We start from the raw sequence: 22583 nt of genomic DNA, 5'->3' as shown, positions 1-22583 counted from the left end.
GAATTTTAAAGCCTGCCAGAGAAAAACAGGTCACATTTAGAAGGAAACCAATCTGGATCCCAGTTGATTTCTAAACTCAGAACCTCAAAGCTATGAGGTCTTGGAATAACATATACCAAGCTCTGAAAGAAAATGGATGCCAACCAATACTATCCCCAGCAAAATTAAACTTCAGAATTGATGATGAAATAAAAAACCATGATGAAAAAAAGTTAAAAGAATTCACAACTAAAAAACCTGCATTAAGAAAAGAAAAATGAAAAGTGAAAACCAGCAAAGGGAGGAACTACACTAGAGAGTCAATCAAAGGAGAAACTAATTCAAATTAAAAACCCAGAAATAAACCAAAATGACAGGGAATAAAAATCATTTCTCAATAATAACATTGAATGTAAATGGCCTAAACTCATCAATCAAAAGATAGATGAACAGATTGGATTAAAAAACAAGACCCAACAATATGCTGTCTCCAAGAGCCTCACCTCATGGGCAAGAACATTCACAGACTGAAGGCGAAAGGATGGGAAGACATCATTCAGACAGATCTCATGAACAAGCAGGGGTTTCTATCCTCATATCGGACAAAGTGGACTTCAAGCCAAAGTTAATCAGAAGGGACAAAGAAGGTCATTTTATACTGCTTAAGGGAATTATAAATCAATAAAACAAAACAACTATAAATATTTATGGCCCAAACAATGGAGCATCTACATACATCAAACAAATCCTTCTCAATTTCAAGAATCAAATAGACCACAACAAAATAATACTGGGTGAATTTAACATGCCCCTCTTATCACTGGATAGATCCCTGAACAAAAACTGAATAAAGAAACTATAGAACTAAAATATACAATTAATAATTTAGACTTAACAGACATATATAGAATATTTCATCCATCAAAGACTGAATACAGTTTCTTCTCAACAGCACATGGATCCTTCTCTAAAACAGACCATGGATCTTAGGCTACAAAACAACTCTTAGCAAATACAAAAAAAATAGAGATAATACCTTGTATTCTATCACATTATAATGAAATAAAATTAGGAATTAATGATAAAATAAAAAAATAGAAGTTATCTAACACCTAGAGACTAAATAATACTATATTGAATGACCAATGGATACATAAAATAATCAGGGATTAAATAAAAACATAAATGAGAAGAGTGATACAATGAATCAAAAACTCTGGGACACGATGAAGGCACTTCTAAGAGAAAATTTCAATGCACTGAATTCATTCATTAAAAGAATAGAAAGTCACCAAATAAATAACCTATAAATATTATAGCTCAAAGCTCTAAAAAAAAAGAAATCAACATTAAAAGCAATAGAAGGTAGCAAACAATTAAAATTTGAGCCAAAATTAATGAAAATGAAACCAAAAAATTTCAAAAAAAATCAACAAAAAAAAAATTGTTTTTTTGAAAAACCAGAATTGATAAACCCTTAGCCAAGCTAACCAAAAGAAACAGGCAAAAAACTAAAAATAATAAAATTCATAATGAAAAAATGTCACCATGAACACTACTGAAATACAGAGGATAATTAGAAACTATTTTGAAAATTTATACTCCAATAAAATAGAAAATCTTGAAGACATTGACAAATTTCTATAGACATATGACCTATCCAAACTGAATCAATTTAAATAGATCATTTCAAACAATGAAATAGAAGATGCCATCAAAAGCTAAGAACTAAGAAAATCTCAGGACCAGAGATTCTCAGCTGAGTTCTACCAGACCTTCAAAGAAGAATACCTATCCTCCTCAAATTATTCCATGAAATAGAAAAGGAGAGAACTCTTCCAAACTCATTCTATGAAGTTAGTATCACCCTGATACCAAAACCAGGCAAAAGACACATCAAAGAAAGAAAACTTCAGACCAAAACTCTCATGAACATAGATGCAAAAATTCTAACTAAAATTCTGGAAAATTAAGTATTAAAAAAATATTAAAAAGATAGTGCATCATAATCAAGTGGGTTCTTCCCATGGATGCAAGTTTGGCTCAACATATGGAAATCAATAAATGTAATTCACACATCAATAGATTTAAAGACAAGAACCACATGATTATCTCAATAGATGCAGAAAAAGCATTTGACAAAATATAGCATCCATTCATGTTCAAAACACTAATCCTAGGGATAGTAGGAAAATACCTCAACATTGTAAAAACTCTCTATACTAAACCCAAGGCCAACATCATTGTAAATGCAGAAAAACTGAAAGTGTTCCTTCTAAAAACTGGAATAAGACAAGGATGCCCTCTTTCATCACTTCTCTTCAACGTACTGCTTGAAATGCTAGCCAGAGCAATTAGGCAAAAGGAATAAATTAGAGGGATACCAATAGGAAAAGAAGAACTCAAACTATCCCTATTTACCAATGAGAAAATCCTACAATTAGAAGACCCAAAAAAATCCACTAGAAAGCAACTAGAACTCATAAATGAATTCATCAAAGTAGCAGGACATAATATTAACATCCATAAATCAATTGTGTTCCTACACACAAATGATGAAAAAGCTGAAAGAAAAATTGGGGAAATTATCCCATTCACAATAGTCTTAAAAAGAATAAAATATTTGGGAATCAATCCCAAAAAAGGGGGTAAAAGACCTCTACAATGAAAACTGCAGAACTCTAAAGAAAGAAACTGAAGAAGACCTTAGAAGATGGAACTCTTCCATGTTTTTTGGATAGGCAAAATTAACACTGTCAATATGGCCACATTACCAAAAGCGCTATACATATTTAATGCAATTCCTATTAAAATCCCAATGACACTCTTCATAGAACAAGAAAAAGCAGTCATGAAATTCATTTGGAAAAATAAGAGACCCAGAATAGACAAAGCAATCCTTAACAAGAAAAGTGAAGCAGGAAGCATCACAATACCAGATATTAAACTATACTACAGAGCAATAGTAACAAAAACAGCACATTGTTGGCACCAAAACAGACACACAGACCAATGGTACAGAATAGAAGACACAGAGACAAACCCACATAAATATGGTTATCTCATACTAGACAAAGGCACCATACACATACATTGGAGAAAGGAGATAGCCTCTTCAACAAGCGGTGCTGGGAAAACTGGATATCTATATGTAGCAAAATGAAATTAAACCTCGATTTCTTACCCTGTACAAAACTCAACTCAAAGTGGATCAAAGACTTAGGAACTAGAACAGAGATCCTGTATCTAATAGAAGAAAAAGTAGGCCCAAATCTTCATCATGTTGGTTTAGGACCTGACTCCCTTAACAAGACTCCTAAAGCACAAGAAGTAAAATCAAGAATCAATAAATGGAATGAATTCAAACTAAAAAAGCTTCTTCTGACCAAAGGAAACAATCAAAAACGTGAAGAGAGAGTCTAGAGAATGGGAGAAAAATCTTTACCATATGTACCTCAGATAGAGCACTAATTCCAGGATATATAAAGAACTCAAAAAACTTAACAGCAGAAAGCAAATAATTCAACCAATAAATGGGCTAAGGAACTGAACAGATACTTCACAGAAGAAGAAAGACAATCAATCAACAAACATGAAAAAATGTTCATCATCTCTTGCAATTACAGAAATGCAAATCAAAACTACTCTAAGATTTCAACTCACTCCAGTCAGAATGGCAATTATCAAGAATACAAGCAACAATAAGTATTGGCAAGGACAGGGGGAAAAAAGTACACTCTTACATTGCTGGTGGGAGTGCAAATTGGTGTAACCATTATGGAAAGAAGTGTGGGAATTCCTCAAAAAACTTGGAATGGGACCACCATTTGACCCAGTTATCCCACTCCTTGGTTTATACCCAAAGGTCTTAAAATCAGCACACTACAGTGATGCAGTCACATTAGTATTTATAGCAGCTCAGTTCACAATAGCTAAGCTATGGAACCAACCTAAGTGCCCCTCAACAGATGAATGGATAAAGAAAATGTGGTACATATACACAATGTAATATTACTCAGCCTTAAAGAAGAATTAAACTATGACATTTGCTGGTAAATGGATGGAGATGGAGAATATCATGCTAAGTTACAATAGCCAAACCCAAATAACAAAGGCTGAATGTTTTCTTTGATAAGCAGGTATTGATCCCTAATTGGGGGTGGTGGTGAAGGGACTTTGGATTGTGCAGAGAGGAGTGAAGAAGGGGTGAGGGCAAGAGGATTGGAAGGATGATGGAATGAGATGAACATTATTATCCTATAAACATGTATGAATATACTACCAATGTGACTGTACTGTATTCAGCCAGAGGAAGGTGAAATTGTGCTTCATTTGTGTACAATATGTCTAAATGCATTCTGTCATATAACTAATCAGAAATTTAAAAAATAAAAAATTTAATTAAAAATAAATCAGCATATTAAAGTGATGTAGCCACATCAATGTTTATTGAAGCTTAATTCACAATAGCTAACCTATGAAACCAACCCTTCAACAGATGAATGGATGAAAAAAATGTGGTATATATACACAACAGAATATTACTAAGCCATAAAGAAGAATGATATTATGGTACTTGTTAGTAAATGGATGGAACTGGAGAATACCATGCTACGTGAAATAAGCCAAACCCAAAAAACCAAAGGTTGCATGTTCTCTTGATGATATGTGGCAGCTAACACATGAAAAGGTGGGAGCAAGGGGAATAGTTCACTGAATTAGACAAAGAGGAATAAAGGAAAGGGAGGGGAATGGGAGTAGGAAAGACAGTAGAATGAATCGGACATAACTTTCATATGTTCATATATGAAAACATGGCAGTCACATCATGTGCAACCACCAGAATGGGAAGTTATATACCAGGTATGTATGTCAAAATGCACTCTACTGTCATATATATCTAAACAGAATAAAAAGTCACATTGAGGCTACTTTTGAGCTCACCTATAACTACAGTCCAAAAGCCTACCCAACTCACATCCTACGTCCCATCTAAATGAAAAATTTTGCCTACAAAAGGTATTCCAGAAAACTGGAAAGATGACTGGTTCACTAGGTACAAAAACATCAATGTAAGGACATAAAAAGCATGAAAGGAAATACGACGCTTCCAAAGGAACACAATAGTTCTCTAGAGACAGATGCCTATTTGAAGAAAATATGCAAAATACCTGAAAAAGAATTTAAGATAATAATTCTGGGAAAATGAGTAAGATGTACGAGATCACAGACAGTTAAAACAAAGAAATGAGAAAACAACTTAGGTACATGCCTGTAATCTCAGTGACTCAGGAGGTGATGCCAGACCAGAGGATCTCAATTTGAGGTCAGCCATGGCAACTTAGTGACACCCTGTCTCCAAATAAAAAATAAATAAAAAGGGCTGGGAATATAGCTGAGTAATAGGGCATCCTTGGGTTTGATCCCTAGTAAGAAAAAAAAAAAAAAAGTCAGGATATGAGTAAGAAATTAACGAAAGAAATCATGAAAAAGAACCAACCAGAAATCCACAACAAAGAACTTTCACAACAAAACAAACAGAACAAAGAATTTCTAAACTTTAGGAAAGGTCTTTTGAATTAACTCAGTAAGACAGAAAGAAAGGGAAGGAAGGAAGGAAGGAAGGAAGGAAGGGAGGGAGGGAGGGAGGGAGGGAGGAAGGAAGGAAGGAAGGATTGATTTTAAAAAGGAGTAAATAAAAACCTGGTTTTTATTTAGGTGAAAACATTATTTAGTTGTAAAGAAGAATGGAATGATGGCATTTTTCAGTAAATTGATGGAACTGAAGACTATCATGCTAAGTAAAATAAGCCCATCCCCCAAACCTGGATTTTCTCTCTGATATGTGAATGCTGACTCACAATAGGTGCAGGGGGAGGGAAGAATAGAAGTTCATTGAATTAGACAAAGGGTAATGAAGGGAAGGGAGAAGGGATGGGAATAGGAAAGACAGTAGGATGAATCAGACGTAACTTTCCTATGTTCATATGTGAATTCATGATCAGTGTAACTTCACAACATGCACAACCATAAGAATGGGAAGTTATATTCCACGTACATAAAATATGTCAAAATACATTCTGCTGCCATGTGAACTAAAAATAAAAAATAAAAATTTTTTTTAAATAATGGTAAACACTTCCCAAGTATTCAAATAGATATGAATCCAGAAGCAAGAAGCTTGAAGGTCCCCAACTACATTCATCTAAAAGAGATCTTCATCAAGGAATATTGTAGTCAAAATGTCAAAAGTCCAAGACAGAATCAAATTTTACCACATAATTGTCACTCTGCTTTTCCGGACCAAATATTGGTTCATTATCTCATTGTGTAATCATCACAAGGCATAATTCTATTCATCATGCTGCTTAAAAGGTAAACAGAACAAAAAAAAAAATCTGAACTTCAAGAAAGGTCTTTTGAGTTCACTGGATTCACAGAGCAGCATGGTATTCACCAGAGGCATATGGATGTACTTGTCTTCTCATGCATCGTAACCTATGAGCCTATGATTCTCATTACACGCACATGGTCAATGTATTTCTAAAAGTCAGCTTGCATGCTTTGTGTAGAATACACAACACTAATAGGGAGCACCCATTATATGAGTGGTGCTGAGAACAGTATCAGATGATGAAACAATGACAGTAGCACACAAAACAAATGACAGCAGCGCACAATCTCCAGACACAGATTTTGTGAGTTCAGATTTTGCAATATTGTAATTTTTTTCAAGTGCAGTATTTTAACTATAATGCACAGATCAATAACAACTATGTTACTCTTTTTTCATACCAGAAAAATGTTCACTAAACTACCATGAAGAAATTAAGTGCATCAATTTGGACTATTCGATTTTGATGTATGTTCACAAGTATTCCACATATCCTAATCTCACACCAAAGATCATTTAGAAATACATTATTTTAACGTAATAGCATGACTTTTTATAAAGCTCTTCATAATGGGTGCGTCCCGCTTTTGTGCAAAAAATTCTGTCATAAAATCTGTGATGATTATGTGGTAAAATATGGAATTTTAAGAATAGCAAGAGAAAAGCATCTAATCACATATAAGAGAATGTCTATTAGACTAACAGCAGATTTCTCAGCTGAAATCTCACAAACCAGAACAGAATGAGATGATATATTCATAATCCTGAAAGAAAAAGCCCTGCCAACCAAGAACCCTATACACAGAAAAACTCCCCTTTAGAAGTGAAGAAGAAATAGTCTTTCCCAGATAAGCAGAAACTGAGGGAATTCACCACCAGACCAGCTCTATGAGAACAGCTTAAAGTAGTCCTATACTAGAAACAAAAGAACAATAACCACCATCATGAAAACACACAAGTGTATAAAACACACTAAAAGAACAGATACATGAAAAAGAGAAGAGAATCAAACTTCACCATGGCAAGAAAATACCAAATTACAAAGATAAATAATAAGAGAGGTAAAAAGGAACACAGAATATATAAAACAACAACAAAAAAAATGACAGAAGGGAACTTGAACCTGTTAATAACCGTGTTAATCACAGTTGCTGTGACCAAATACCCAATAATAGCAACCTAGACAAAGATTTGTTTTGGCTCATTGTTTCAGAGGTTCAGTTTCTGACTTCTTGATTCTGCTGATTCTGGGGCTGTAGTGAGGAAGAACATCACAGCAGGGATGGAATGGCAAAGCAAAGCTGCTCACTTCATGACAGCTCACCTCAGCGTGGAAGAGAAGGGGGAGTGAAAGAAAGAGAAAGAACACATGCAAAGCATGCATGACGGAAAAAATACACTTTTAAAAGGCATACTCCCAGTGACCTGCTTCCTCTAACAAGGCCAGTTTCCTGTAGTTTCCACTACCTCCCAATAGCACCATTAGCTTGGTACCAAGCTTTCTACACATGAGCTTTGGGAGGACATTTAAGATTGAAACCATAAAAATAACCTTGAATATAAATGAATTAAAAGACAGATTTGCTGAATGGATCAAACAAAAAATAAGATCCAACTATATGATGCCTACAATAAACTCACTTCATTGGTAAATATACATACTGTGAGAGTAAAAGGAAAAAATATAGTATGCAAATGAAAACCAAAAGTGAGCAGGATGAAGCAGATTTTCAATCAAAAACTATAAAAATTATATAGTTCATTACGTATTCATAAAATAATTCATCAATAAGTTAAGGCAAATATAAATATATATACAGCCAACACTAGACTTCCCAAATATACAAATATAAAACAAATATTATATATAAAGGGAGTGACAGGTTCCAATACAATAAAAGAGACTTCAGTGCCATACAGTCCTCAATGGACAGTTAATCCTGACGGATAAATCAATTTAAAAACACTATAATTAAATCATACTACAGAGCAAATGTGCTTAAGAGACATTTACAGAATATTTTATTCAAGAGCAGCAGAATATTATATTTTTCTTGTCCATACATGGAACATTTCTCAGAACAGATCATGGTAGGCAACAAATCAAGTCTCAATAAATTAAAAAAAAAAAACTGAAATTCTATCATTTATGTCCTTAGACTATAACAGAATAAACTTACAGGTCAACAAGAATAATGGAAAGTACAAAATACTTGGAAATTGAACAATATGTTCCTAAATGATCAATATGTAATTCATTCATTCTTTCTTTCTTTCTTTCTTTCTTTTTTTTTTTTTTCTGTGGTGCTGGGATCAAACCCAGGGCCTTGTGCTTGCAAGGCAAGCACTCTACTGACTGAGCTATCTCCCCAGCCCAATCAATATGTAATTTATGAAATTAAATGGGAAATCAAAAATGTCTTAAAAATAAAAATGAAAGCAAAACATCAAAATCTGAGATACAGCAAAAGCAGTACATAAATAGAGTAGAATTATATAGAAATAAATGCATGCATCAAAAAAATAGATTTCAAATAAATATTAAGTGTACCTCAAGGACATAGAAAAGAACAAATCAAACTCCAAATTAGTAGAAATAAAGAAATAATAAGCAGAAATAAATAAAATTGAAACAAATTAAAAAAAATCAATGAATCACAGTTGGTATTTCAAAAAGACAAAAATGACAAATCTTTAACTAGACTAACCAGCAAAGAGAAAAACAAACAAACAAAAAAATCAGACATTACAACTGATACCTCAGAAATAGAAAGGATCACAGAAACTACTATGAACAATTTTATATGCTAAAGACTCAGAAAACCTAAAAGTTGAATCAAGGAGAAATCAAAGATCTAAACAGATCAATAATGAGTAATGATATTGAAGCAGTAATTAAGGCTCCCATCCTAAAAAATTTCTAGGACCTGATGGTTTTACTGGTGAATTCTACAAAACATTTAAAGATGAACTAATTTCAACTCTTCTTAAACTACTGCGAAAAAAAAAAATGGAAATGGCAGTAACACTGTCAGACACTTTTTACAAGGCAAATATTACTCTGATATTAAAACCAGACAAAGATATAACAACAACAAAAAGGAAAACTATACACCAAAATCCCCAATGAACATAGAAGCAAAAATTTCTTACCAAAATACTAGCAAACAAAATCCAGTAACACATAAAACAGATTATATATGATCTGTATATGATCAAGTAGAATTCATTCCAAGAATGCAAAGATGGTTCCACATACACAAATCAATAAATATGATAAAGGTATCAATAAAATGAAAGACAAAAACCATATGATCCTCTCAATAGATGCTGAAAAATCTTTTGATAAGTTTCAATATCCTTTCATGATTAAAAACTGTCAACAAATTAGGTATTAAAAGAATATACATCAAAATAATTAGCAGGGCATGATGACGCATGCCTGTCATTCCAGCAACTTTAGGAGGCTAAGGCTAGAGGATCTCAAGTTCAACACCAGCCTTAGCACCTTAATGAAGTCCTAAGCAGTTTAGCAAGGCCCTGTCTCAAAATAAAAATAAAAAAGGGCTGGGGACATAGTCCAGTGGTAAAGCACCCTTGGGTTCAATTCCCAGTATAAAAAAAAAAAAAGGAAAAAAGAAAAAAAATCACTAAAGCCTATGAATGAAAAACCCAAGGCCAATAGCATAATGAATAGGCAAAAGACAAAAGCATTTCCTCTAAGATCTGGAACAGGACAGAATGCCCACTTAAACCTCTCTTATTTAATGGATATTGTAAGCCTCAGCAAGAGCAATTAGTCGAGAGAAAGAAATAAAGGCCATCTAAATTGTAAAGGTAAAAGTTAAATTATCCATGTTAGCAAATTTTATAGTTAGCAAGATTTTATACATAGAAAAACCTAAATATTCCACATCAAAAAAACTGTTAGAGCTGATACAGTAATACTGAAGGATACAAAATGAACTTACAAAAAAAAATATAGTATTTTAATACTGAAATGATGAGCTTGCTAAAAAAGAAATCAAGAAAACAATCTATTCACAACAGCTGCAAAAATATTTAGGAATAAATTTAAGCAAGGAAATGAAAGATCTCCACGATGAAAACTATAAAATGTTAATAAAAAAATTATAGAGGACACAAAAAGATGGAAAGATATCCCATGTTCATGGATTAGAAGAATAAAAATTGTTGACTATACTACCAAAGTGATCTACAGATTCAATGCAGTCCCTAAAAATACCAATCACATTCTTCATAGAAATAGAAAACACGATCCTAAAATTCTTGTGGAACCACAGAAGACCTAGAATACCCAAAGTCATCCTAAGCAAAAAATTTAAAAAGCACAATACCCCTCTTCAAAATATATTACAAAACTATAACTAAAATAATACTGGTGTAAAAACCAACACATAGACCCATAAACAGAATAGAGAACCCAGAAATTTATCCACATACATACAGTCAACTGATTTTTGACAAAGGTACCATGGGCATACAGTACAGAAAAGACAGTCTCTTCAATAAATGGTGCTGGCAAAACTGGAAATACATATGCAGAAAAATGAAACTAGATCTATTCCTCTCGTCATGTACAAAATTAAATTCAAAATGGATCAAAGACCCAAATATAACACCTGAAACTATTAAATTACCACAAGAAAACATAGGGAAACCAGTTCAAGACATTCATATAGGCAAAGATTATTTTGGACATAAACCCAAAGGCACAAGCAACAAAACTAAAAATAGAAAAATGGATTTTTATCAAATGCACAGCAGAGGAAATAACAGAATTAAGAGAGAACCAACAGAATGGGAGAAAATATTTGCAAACTCTGCCTCCAACAAGAGTCTAACATCCAGCATACATAAGCAACTATAAAAACTGAACACCACTAATTTAGTAATCCAATTAAAAATGGGCTAAAGATAAAGATCTAAATAGATATTTCTTAAAAAAAGGACATACAAATGGCCAACAAGTATGTGAAAAAAAAATGTTTATCTCACTGATCATCAGGGAAATAAAAATCAAAACTAATGAGATAACATCTTGTCCCATTCAGAATAGCTATTACCAAAAGGACAAACTGTAACGAATGCTGGTAAGGATGTGGTGAATGAGGAATTCATATATGCTGTTAGTGGAAATGTAAATTAGTACAATGGTTATAGAAAACAGTGTGGAGATTCCTTAAAAAATTAAAAACAGAACTACCATATGATCCAACAATCCCACTAATGGGCATATACTCAAATGAGATGAAATCATTATACTGAAGAGATACCTGCATCCCCATGTTTACTGCAGTACTATTCACATTAGCTAAGATATGGCATCAACTCAGATGCTCATCAGTGGATAAATGGATAGAGAGAATGTGGTACATATACCTAATAAAATATTATTCAGCCATAAAAAGTATGAAGTCCTGTCATTTGTAGCAACATGGATGGAACTGGAGGTGACCATGTTAAATGAAATCAGAAAGACAAATATCACATGTTCTCATTCCCTTGAGGAAACTAAAAAGTTGATGTCACAGAAGAATGGAATAGTGGTCACTAGAGACCAGGAAGGGCAAGGGGCAGGGGTAAGAGTTACATAAGGGCCACCAAAACTAACAGGAGGAAGAATTAGTTCTGGTTTTCTATAGCAGAGTAGGGTAACTATTGGTTAAAATAATGTATTTCCAAATGTTTAGAGAAAAAGAATATAATATTCCTGATATATATAAATTTAGTTAATGTTTGAAGAGATGGAAGTACTTATTCCCCTGGTTTGATTATTACACATGTACACATGTACTGAATTACCATAATGTACCCAATAAAGATGTACCAATATTATGTCTCAGTTTCTGAAAAAATTTTAAAAAGAAAGAGGGAAAAGAGTACCTTCAAAATAAAATGGCAGGTGCTAATAGGTGCTTAGGAAGCCTAAGTTAATTAGCTTTTTCTTTTTTTCTTTTTTTTTAAATCAGCAGTGTCTGCAAACATCCCTTTGTCTCTCACAGGCCCATTAGCTCACTCTCAGGGAACACTGGGGTCAAAGGCAGTGAAGACTCACTGGCACATCCTCTATGTTCAATAAGCAAAAGTCCCCTGGAAGCACCCTTCTGCTGCAGTGATTGGAATGCTCCAAGTAGCATCAGCTTTGTGACTCCCTTTCCTCCACAACTTGGTAATCAAAAAATCACCCATCTCCTTATTAAGATAAGCTGATATCTTTATCAGCAATCAGAAGGAAATTAAATACAGTGAATATCAATAAATAAAGTGTGAATACCTTGTTTTTAGCTAATTCGTTTTCCAAATTGCTTTTCTCTTGTGCTATTTCTTTTTCTGTTTTATTAACCTGCCCAAGGGAGGAAAAAGAAATGGGTCAATTTTATAGCAGTTGACAGGCTCTACTATATCAGACACATCCTGCATGATAGTTAATACCTACACTGCAGAGATAGCACATCCTCTCAGAAAAGGGGCCAGTCAGGGAGTCTCTGAGGCAGAGCAGACTTCACAAATAGCCCTGCAAGTAGAAAGACACGCCTGCATGTCAGACTATGCTGATTCCTTCCTAACTAGGAAAAAAGGGCTCTTCCCCTTGACCTCCACTATCCCAACTCCTTCAGAGAAAATTAATTTTTAAAATCTGACCCCTTAACTTACAGGAGGATGTGTGAATTATTATTTGACATTTACTAATGCTGTATAAGGTAAACTACACTATTTGGCCCAGATGATTTCATATGTCCAAATGCACAGATTAGCCCCTAGCCATTTCTTTAAAGGGCAACTCAGACAAACTGCTCTGAATTTTCTTTCTTTTCATGTCTTTTGCACTTAAGAGTAGAACAGAATTTTAAAACAGCATCACCACACTGCAAGAAGGAGGTAATATAAATCTGCTTTTCCCTACCTCTCTCTGAAATCTTTCATTATCCTCCAGCAGACACTTCTTCTCTTGCAATGATGCTTCCAGTTCATCTCTCAATCTTGTAATAGTTGATTCTAGAAGTTCCTTCTGTGCAGCTGTCCTCTTCTCAGCATCCTGTGCTTTCTGTATACACTGGTTATGCTCAAGGATTAAATGGTCCCTGCAGGAAGAGAACAAGGAGACATGAAAGTTAAATGAGAGTTCTATTTTAACAGAATAATGAAAAATGTTCTTATAGAACATAACTCCTGCCGGGGAGTAGTTACCAAAATGTTCGAACAAAACGAGTTGTCAAAGACAGAATCTTTATCTTTGTGGCTGGCCCAGCAATAATGGAATTAAATACTTTTATTGAAGAAATACAAGTGCAAGAACAAAAGATGAATAAGAAGTTGCCCCTAATTTACTTACAGATGTGTTTGGAGCTGGGTTTTCTCATTCTGAACTGTGTATAGTTCACTTGTGATGCTGGCATGGGCTGCATCCAACAGTATGTTTTGTTCTTGAAATGTCTGTGTCATCATTTTTTGCTCTACCTGAGTGTTAGGAATAATAGTAAAAGTTAAGATGCCATTTGATAGGGTATATTTTTCAGAATATCTGATCAAAGACATCAAACTAACTTACAATATACAAGTTTTATCTCCATAAAATCTATTTTAATAGAATTTAATGTCTAAGCTTTCTCATTGTTCCACACTGAGTTGACCACAGTTCTATAATTTTAAACCTCTACTAGTCCATAACAAGAGACATGGTTTACCCAGTCTGCTGCAAATTCTGTAAAACTCCTAACATCAATACATACTTAAAAGTAACAATATTTGAAAAGAAACCATTATAAAGTACCAAGTGTAAGGCCAAATCATTCCTCTGATGAAAACTGGAAACTAATAAAAATAATAATAATTTAGTAAACTTTTGGAATGGTTTAAATATTTCATTTATTTAGTTGGTTATGCACATTTTCTGACCTCTTAGGTTGGCTTTCTGCTGCTTCTAGCAGAAGTTCACTAGTGTTAAGTGAATACCTGCAGAATGGCTTGGTGGTCAGCAATAATCTTGGCATTTTCCACAGTAACATTCTGAAGCATACTGCTTAGCTCTGAGCACTTTCTACTCAGTTGGTCATTTGAAATCTAAGACAACATACATACATGTCACAGATCTTTTAAAAAAGAATTATTTCACATATATTATAATTTTTAATGATTGCATAGTATCTCACTATAGAATCAAATTTATTTAACCTATTTCCAATTAATGTTTCACCAGCTTATAAAGTACTTTAAAATATCTGGAGTCCAAATTCTAAAAAATTCTAAATTAAAAGAAGAGATCTGTTGATTGGGTAGAGTAGCTAAGTCATCTGGCATTTTACTGATCTGTTCTTCAAAATTTTGATCACTGATCAATTAGCACAAGACATCTGTAGAATGGAATTTACAATTTAGGTACCTAGCCAATCTTGTATAAATTCATTTCTATACTACATGATGAGCATTCAGAATTATTTAGCTAATAACATGAAATATCTAAGTTCCTTTGCCACCAAAGATAGTACTGATAAAAGCAAAATATGGATGGATTTACTATCATGAGATTAATCTTTTAGAATGAAACAAAACCTTTGTGATACAGATCATACACATAGTTTTAAGAATTCTCTACTTAATGATACTGGGAATTGAACCAAGGGCCTCATACATGCTAGACAAATGCTCTGTTACTGAGATACAAATCACCGGCCCTAGTTAATAATTCTTGTCTATTGATATTTTGAAATTTATATTGTAAAAAATGTTCCTTTGAATTATCAGCTATTTTTTACAAGGTAGATTTGGCAAGGACCTTGTGTTTCAATGAACAAGTTCTTCTAGGATAAGAGCATATCACTCCAATGGAGCAACAGGAAAAAATACATAAAATGTTAAGATAAATGAAAGATGATCTAGCAAGCATACTGTACTATGCCATACAGTATCTAGGAACACATTAAGGAGTATGTTAAAAGTCATAACCAGATGTACAAACCATGCATCAAGAAATACCTAGAAGTGAGACACATGGAGAACACCTGATCCTCGAAAATATAATTCTTTCCCCCCACTTTAGAGGCAGATTACCTGAGTTCAAATTCCAACTGTCACTTATGAACTACACTCTTAAAACTTTTTGTGTACCAGCTTCCTCACTTTAAAATGGAACTAAGAGTTTCTATGTCATAGTACTGTAAGGATTACAAATTGCTAGTAATATATTGTGCTTACAATTGTACCTAGAATGTGAAATGGGTTCAGAAAAAATGTTAACTACTATTTGTTTAGTAATAGTAAAGTAAGAGTAATAGTAGTAGGTTTTGTTATTATTTTATAAAAAGACATATTTGTATTTTCTTTATTATAAAGAAAGCATCATACATTATGATCCTAACATTGTAGTAATCAAATTGTACCAACAGAAAAGTTGTTTTAAGTGATAAACACTACTTCACTGGGCTCTGTGATAATTCTAGTTTGTTGTATACATGGCAGTTCTCTAAAATATATATGCATGTATTAATATAGATTTAAAGTATCTGCTAAATTTAGGAACCACAAACTCACTGAAAATGATTACACATAACTCCAAAATCCAACAAGCATTAAGTTCCTACTGTGCTATTTGCTACAGAAAATACAAAGTATAATATGTAGCCCTTGCCATTGAACTGCTTCTAAGTTCACTGCAGAGGCATATTTAACAACTAAATTAGAAATGAAACAAACTGTAAACTAGTGTATGATTTAGTGATAGATCTTATATATTATTGTGTCACAGGATTTGGAGATCAAAATGAAAACTATAGCTAATTTGATAATGCTTCATGGATGAAGCAGATCTTATGAAAGTAAATGATTAGATGATACATAGTATGCATTTATATAATCAGGATTAATCTTGATTCTTTAATTGAACAAAATTAAATAACATTTAAAAAAGTGAATATTTACCTGTGTTTTTGCTGATGCTTCTTGAAGGGATAGCATTTCAGACTTCAAATATGTGTTTTCTTCATGTTCTTTGTTGACAGACATTTGCATGTTCTATTGGAATGAAAAAAACTTCTCTTTTTCACATGCACAAGATATAACATATATCTCCATAAAAATACCTATCTTTATTCTGGCCAGTAGTAGTTCAAGTTTTCCAATGAGATACATATGTATTTGTCCTACACAAATTTTTAAAAACCTTGCTATCTTCAACTCCCAAATTTCTCTTAACGTTTTAAAATTATTTATCAAAACTGTTTATACAAAACAAGATACCATTATACACCTATCAGAATAGTCAAAGTCCAGAACACTAACAGCACCAAATGGTGGTGAGGATATAGAGCAACAGGCACTCTCATTCACTGTTGATGGAAAAGCAAAATGATAAAGCCACTTTGGAAGACAGTTTGGTGATTTCTTACAAAATTCAAATTGTTATTACCATATGATCCAGCAATCATGCGCTTTGGTATTTACCCAAAAGAGCTGAAAACTTATGTCTACACAAAAACCTGCCCACATATATTTATAGCAGTTTTATTCATAATTGCCAAAACTTAATTAAATACTAAGTGAAAGAAGCCAGTCTAAAAAGGCTACATGTATTGTATGATTCCAACCATATGATACTCTGGAGAAGGCAAATCTATGAAGACAGTAAAAATATCAGTGGTTGCCAGGGGAAGGGTAACAGAAGATTTTTAGGACAGCGAAAGTACTTTGTATGATACTATAATAGTGAATGCATGTCATTATATTTGTCCAAATCCATAGACTGTACAACTGTAAGAGTGAACCCTAATGTAAATTACAGACTTTACTATGTCAATACAGAGTCATCAATTGTGATAATTTACCACTCCAATGGGGATGGTGATAATAAGGGAGGATTGTGTAGGGGCAGGAGGGATCTGGGATATCTCTATGCCTTCTGATCAGTTTTCCTGGGAACCTAAAACTGCTCTAAAAATATGATCTATTGTAAAAAAAAAAAAAAAACTATTTATTAAGTTTATTCCCACATTGGGATTCCAACCAGAAAGAACTGCCTAATCCATAACCTAAATATTTACTAATATCCTTATATCAAGAAAATTCTACTCTCCATGATTACGTATTTCTTATATTACACATGCATTTTTTTTTGTTTTGAATAGGTATTTATTTACAACTTTTAGTGAGACACAAAGCATGACTCAGTTACCAAGGTAGAAAGCAGAGGCCTAAGCTGGGAAGTTTGTGAGCAACTCCCCAGTTCCATCAGGTACCACATCACATGCCATGTGTTTCCCCCCTTCTCAGGAGAAAACAGTGTCTGGAATGGCAGAATGTTCCATTTTTTCTTGTTGTACATATGACATTTCTCTTTACAGTACATAAGAGGTAGTGAAATATGTAGGTCAAGAGCAATACTGGAGCTCACAAATTTGCCATGCAGGTGAGATTAATTGGAATTGAGAGGCAGACTTTTAGTTAATCTATAAACTCCCAAAATTGTAGACACCACGTGAAGAGTGTGTGAGCACACGCAGTTTTGTATTTTAGGTTCTCAAAATATTTCCCAGATTCAACGATGCCTTAGAATGTGTCCTCAGGACTGATTCCTGAAGATAGTAAAGGTCAGTGACATTTAGCAGAACAGCTTTGAAAATCAAGGGCTTTCATTTAAGTTTTTCAGCTGACAATTCAGTGTGCCTCGTCTTTTCTTTATACTTATTATCTTCCTCTTGAGAGGACTTATCTCTGCTCTCCCTAAATTTCCTTGACATTCTTCTCCCTCTTGTGCCAGACTGAGCTCTGAAATGGGAATGTGCAGAGAGGAAGGGGCAGACTCCAGGGGCCTGTGTGGCAGCACAGTGGGCAAGTTTCACCTCAGGGCTGATTACTGCAGATTTCTCCCCTACATGGAGAGGTACAAAAGGGCTCAGGTTCAACCAGATTCCAGAGGGTTTGCACAGATCCGAGCCTGGGTTTTGTGGAAGAGAAGCAAGTTTGGGAGAACTCATGGCCACTTATCAGTTGTGCATCCATTCTGAGGACCACGATTCCCAGCCTAGCACCTCAGAGTACTACCTGGAGATAGTGGTGAATGACAAAGTCCCAGGACCACAAGATGAGGGAGCTGGAGTGGGAAGAGATATGAGACAGTGGATGGCATGGAACAAGGGGTGGGTAAGCCAGGAAAGGTAGACTAAGGAAGCCCAGTTTGGGAGAAGAAGATGACAGGATGTGGGACAAGGAAGTCCACATAGAAGAAAACCTGCAGAGAGAGGAACTGGGTTTGGAGATATGATCCAAACAGAAGAAATGGATAGAGGGGATGTAAGCAGGGTCATTTCCTGCAAAGGAGAAAGTTTGCACAATGAGGATGAGTTTTAAAACCATGAAGATGGGATCATGGAAAAGAAAATCAGGAGGAGATAGAGATCAGCAAAGGGGAAAGATGGAACGATGGCTAAGGAGAAAGCAAGAGCTGAAATGGCCTGGGTTTTCTGGTGGTGGACTGGGCTTAGATGATAAAAGGTTTAATACTGAACACTGAACAAAGCACCTTTACTTTGGTTTCTTTACTCAGCCCAGCCTTCTGCCCCAGTCATTCAGGCAGAAGAGGAACATGGGTGATCTCTGGATTCAAAGAAGATGAATGTGGATCTGCCAGAGTTTTCTGACTTGACCCGGAGTATAGAACCCAGGATTCAGACTGTCTTCTGTCCAGAAAAGAAGAGATGCAGTCTTCAGATTCAGAAGTGGAGGCAGAATTTGTCAGTGTTTTCTGACCCCACCCTTCACATTGTCCTCTGTCCAAGAGAGAAAAGAGGAGTAGTCATCTGATTCTGAGAAGGAGGTAGAAGTGGATTTGTCAGTTTTCTGACTTGACTGAGAGGGTAGATCCTGGTCTTCAGACACATTCCTCTGTCCTGAAGCGGAAGGAGAAGCAGTCATCAGATTCAGAGAAGCTAGAAGTAGATTTATCCAAGTTTTCTGACTCCACACAGAGGGTAGAACTTGGGCTTCAACTTCAGTGCTCTGGCCAGAAGAGGGAGTGGTCATCAGAATCTGAGGAGGAGGTAGAGGATGTGGGCCTTGAGCCTAAGCACCTCTGGGTCATGTAGACACTGTGAGCTCAAGATGAAGCTTAAGAGACAGCATGTGTACCCAGTGCTACCAGAGCACCACGAGGTATTCACCAGGCTTCAGGTCTAAGAACTGCATCCATGAATTCAAACAGCCTCTCTTCTTCCTTCCAGATCACTGGGTGAGGAATGAGGCATATTTTCAGCAGGCTATCCACGGAGACACTGTGAGAGTCGTGAAGAAGAGAGGGGCCTCTTGGACAGATAATCCAGGAACACCCAGCTGCTTCTAAACAGAGCTACAGAGTTACCATGTCATACTCATGGGAGCTGGGGTTACACGAGTCTTTGAAGGAATGATGAGAAATCAGGGTTTTTTCTGGTTCCATTCTTTCCTCAGTCATCCCCTAAATTTTAGAGTCCTGGATTCAAATTTCCCCTGAGATGGAAGATCAAGGTCCTGTTTTTTATATATTTAGGTGTCACAGTCTTGGACCCACTGAAGGTGGCATTGAAATGGAATTACTTTTAAAACATTAGAACCAGAGGATTAGCATAGATGACTTTACTACATATCATAAATTTCATGGGTTTATTTTGAACACGTTGGCCATGGAGTTATTACTCTATTTTAATAGTCTAGAGATGGTTGTCATTTTGAAAACATGCTGTTCCTAATAAATATTCTGATGGGAGTTAAGAGTTTTTATATGTATATAAATATTGTCACTTTTAAGAGAGGTTTTATCTTTTGAGCTATTATATTTACATGTCTACTATTTTTCTTTTTTTAAATTTTTTTATTGTAAACAAATGGGATACAACTCTGTTCGTACATGAAATAGTGGCATACCATTTATGTAATCATACATTTACATAGGATAATGGTGTTTGAGTCATTCTGTTATTTTTTTTCCTTCCCCCCACCCCTCCCACCTCTTTTTTTCCCTCTATACAGTCTCTCCTTCCTCCATACTTGCCTCCCTCCCACCCCCCATTTTGTATCATCATCCGCTTATCAGCGACATCATTTGTCCTTTGGTTTATTTGAGATTGGCTTATCTCACTTACCATGATATTCTCCAATTTCATCCATTTGCCTGCAAATGCCATAATTTTATTATTCTTTATGGCTGAGTAATATTCCATTGTGTGTGTGTGTGTGTGTGTGTGTGTGTGTGTGTATATATATATATATATATATATATATATATATATATATATATATATCACAGTTTCTTTATCCACTCATCAACTGAAGGGCATCTAGGTTGGTTCCACAATCTGGCTATGGTGAATTGAGCAGCAATGAACATTGATGTGGCTGTATCTCTGTAGTATGCTGATTTTAAGTCCTTTGGGTATAGGCCAAGGAGTGGGATAGCTGGGTTAAATGGTGGTTCCATTCCAAGTTTTCTAAGGAATCTACACACTGCTTTCCAGAGTGGTTGCACTAACTTGCAATTCCAACAGCAATGTATGAGTATACCTTTTTCCCCACATCCTCTCCAACACCCATTGTTGCTTGTATTCTTGATAATGACCATTCTAATTGGGGTGAGATGAAATCTTAGGGTAGTTTTGATTTGTGTTTCTCTTATTACCAGAGATGTTGAACATTTTTTCATATATCTGTTGATTGCTTGTACATCTTCTGTGAAGTGTCTGTTCATTTCCTTAGCCCATTTGTTGATTGGGTTATTAGTATTCTTGGTGTAGAGTTTTTGAGTTCTTTATAGATTCTGGAAATAAGTGCTCTATCTGAAGTATGAGTGGCAAAAATTTTCTCCCATTCTGTAGGCTCTCTCTTCACATTGCTGATAGTATCTTTTTTTTTTTTTTTTTTTTTTTTTTTGGGTGCTAGAGATCAAACATCTCCCCAAACCCTGATAGTATCCTTTGCTGAGAGAAAGCTTTTTAGTTTGAATCTATCCCAGTTGTTGATTCTCACTTTTATTTCTTGTGCTATGGGAGTCATGTTAAGGAAGTCTGATCCTAAGCCAACAAGTTGAAGATTTGGACCTACTTTTTCTTCTATAAGATGCAGGGTCTCTGGTCTGATTCCAAGGTCCTTGATCCACTTTGAGTTGAGTTTTGTGCAGGGTGAGAGATAGGGGTTTAGTTTCATTCTGCTGCGTATGGATTTCCAGTTTTCCCAGCACCATTTGTTGAAGAGCCTATCTTTTCTCCACTGCATGTTTTTGGCCCCTTTGTCTAGTATGAGAAAACCGTATTTATTAGGGTTTGTGTCTGTGTCCTCTATTCTGTACCATTGATTCACCTATTTTGGTGTCAATACCATGCCGTTTTTGTTACTATTGCTTTGTAGTATAGTTGAAGGTCTGGTATTGCGATACCCCCTGCTTCACTCTTCCTGCTAAGGATTACTTTAGCTACTCTGGGTTTCTTATTCTTCCAGATGAATTTCATGATTGCTTGCTCTATTTCTTATTCTTCCAGATGAATTTCATGATTGCTTGCTCTATTTCTGTGAGGTACATCATTGGGATTTTAATTGGAATTGCATTGAATCTGTATAGCACTTTTGGTAGTATGACCATTTTGACAATATTAATTCTGCCTATCCAAGAACATGGGAGATCTTTCCATCTTCTAAGGTTTTCTTTAATTTCTTTCTTTAGTGTACTATAGTTCTCATTGTAGAGGTCTTTCACCTTTTTTGTTAGATCAGTTACCAAGTATTTTATTTTTTTCAAGGTTATTGTGAATGGGCTAGTTTTCCTAACTTCTCTGAGGATTCGTCACTTATGAATAAAAACGCATTAGATTTATGATCATTGATCTCATATCCTGCTACTTTACTGAATTCACTTATGAGTTCTAAAAGTTTTCTGGTGGAATTTCCCAGTTCCTCTAAATATATAATCATGTCATCAGCAAATAGGGATAGTTTGAGTTCTTCTTTTCCTATTTGTATTCCTTTAATTTTTTTGGACTGTTTGCTCTGGCTAGAGTTTCGAGGACATTGTTGAATAGAAGTGGTGAAAGAGGGCATCCCTGCCTTGTTCCAGTTTTTAGGGGGAATGCTTTCAGTTTTTCACCATTTAGAATGATATTGGCCATGGGCTTAGCATAGATAGCCTTTACAATGTTAAGGAATGTTCCCACTATCCCTATTTTTTCTAGTGTTT

The 22583-nt window shown here is 34.9% G+C and overlaps 1 protein-coding gene across 1 annotated transcript in view; it reads right to left on the bottom strand.

Moving 5' to 3' along the window:
• The window catches only part of Ccdc150 (coiled-coil domain containing 150), a 113917-nt gene that overhangs the window by 49728 nt on the left and 41606 nt on the right, over positions 1–22583 (bottom strand). The window contains exons 9-13 of the mRNA XM_047546435.1: positions 16313–16405; positions 14351–14458; positions 13731–13855; positions 13302–13479; positions 12672–12740 (exon numbers count right to left, since the gene is read on the bottom strand). Of these exons, the coding sequence (XP_047402391.1) occupies positions 12672–12740; positions 13302–13479; positions 13731–13855; positions 14351–14458; positions 16313–16405 (573 nt within the window). The remainder of the gene's footprint in view (positions 1–12671; positions 12741–13301; positions 13480–13730; positions 13856–14350; positions 14459–16312; positions 16406–22583) is intronic.

Source organism: Sciurus carolinensis, chromosome 3, assembly GCF_902686445.1.
Source record: "Sciurus carolinensis chromosome 3, mSciCar1.2, whole genome shotgun sequence".
NCBI classification, from domain to species: Eukaryota; Metazoa; Chordata; class Mammalia; order Rodentia; family Sciuridae; genus Sciurus; species Sciurus carolinensis.
Note: the sequence above shows the minus strand (reverse complement) of the source record. Positions and strands in the feature narration are given on the sequence as shown.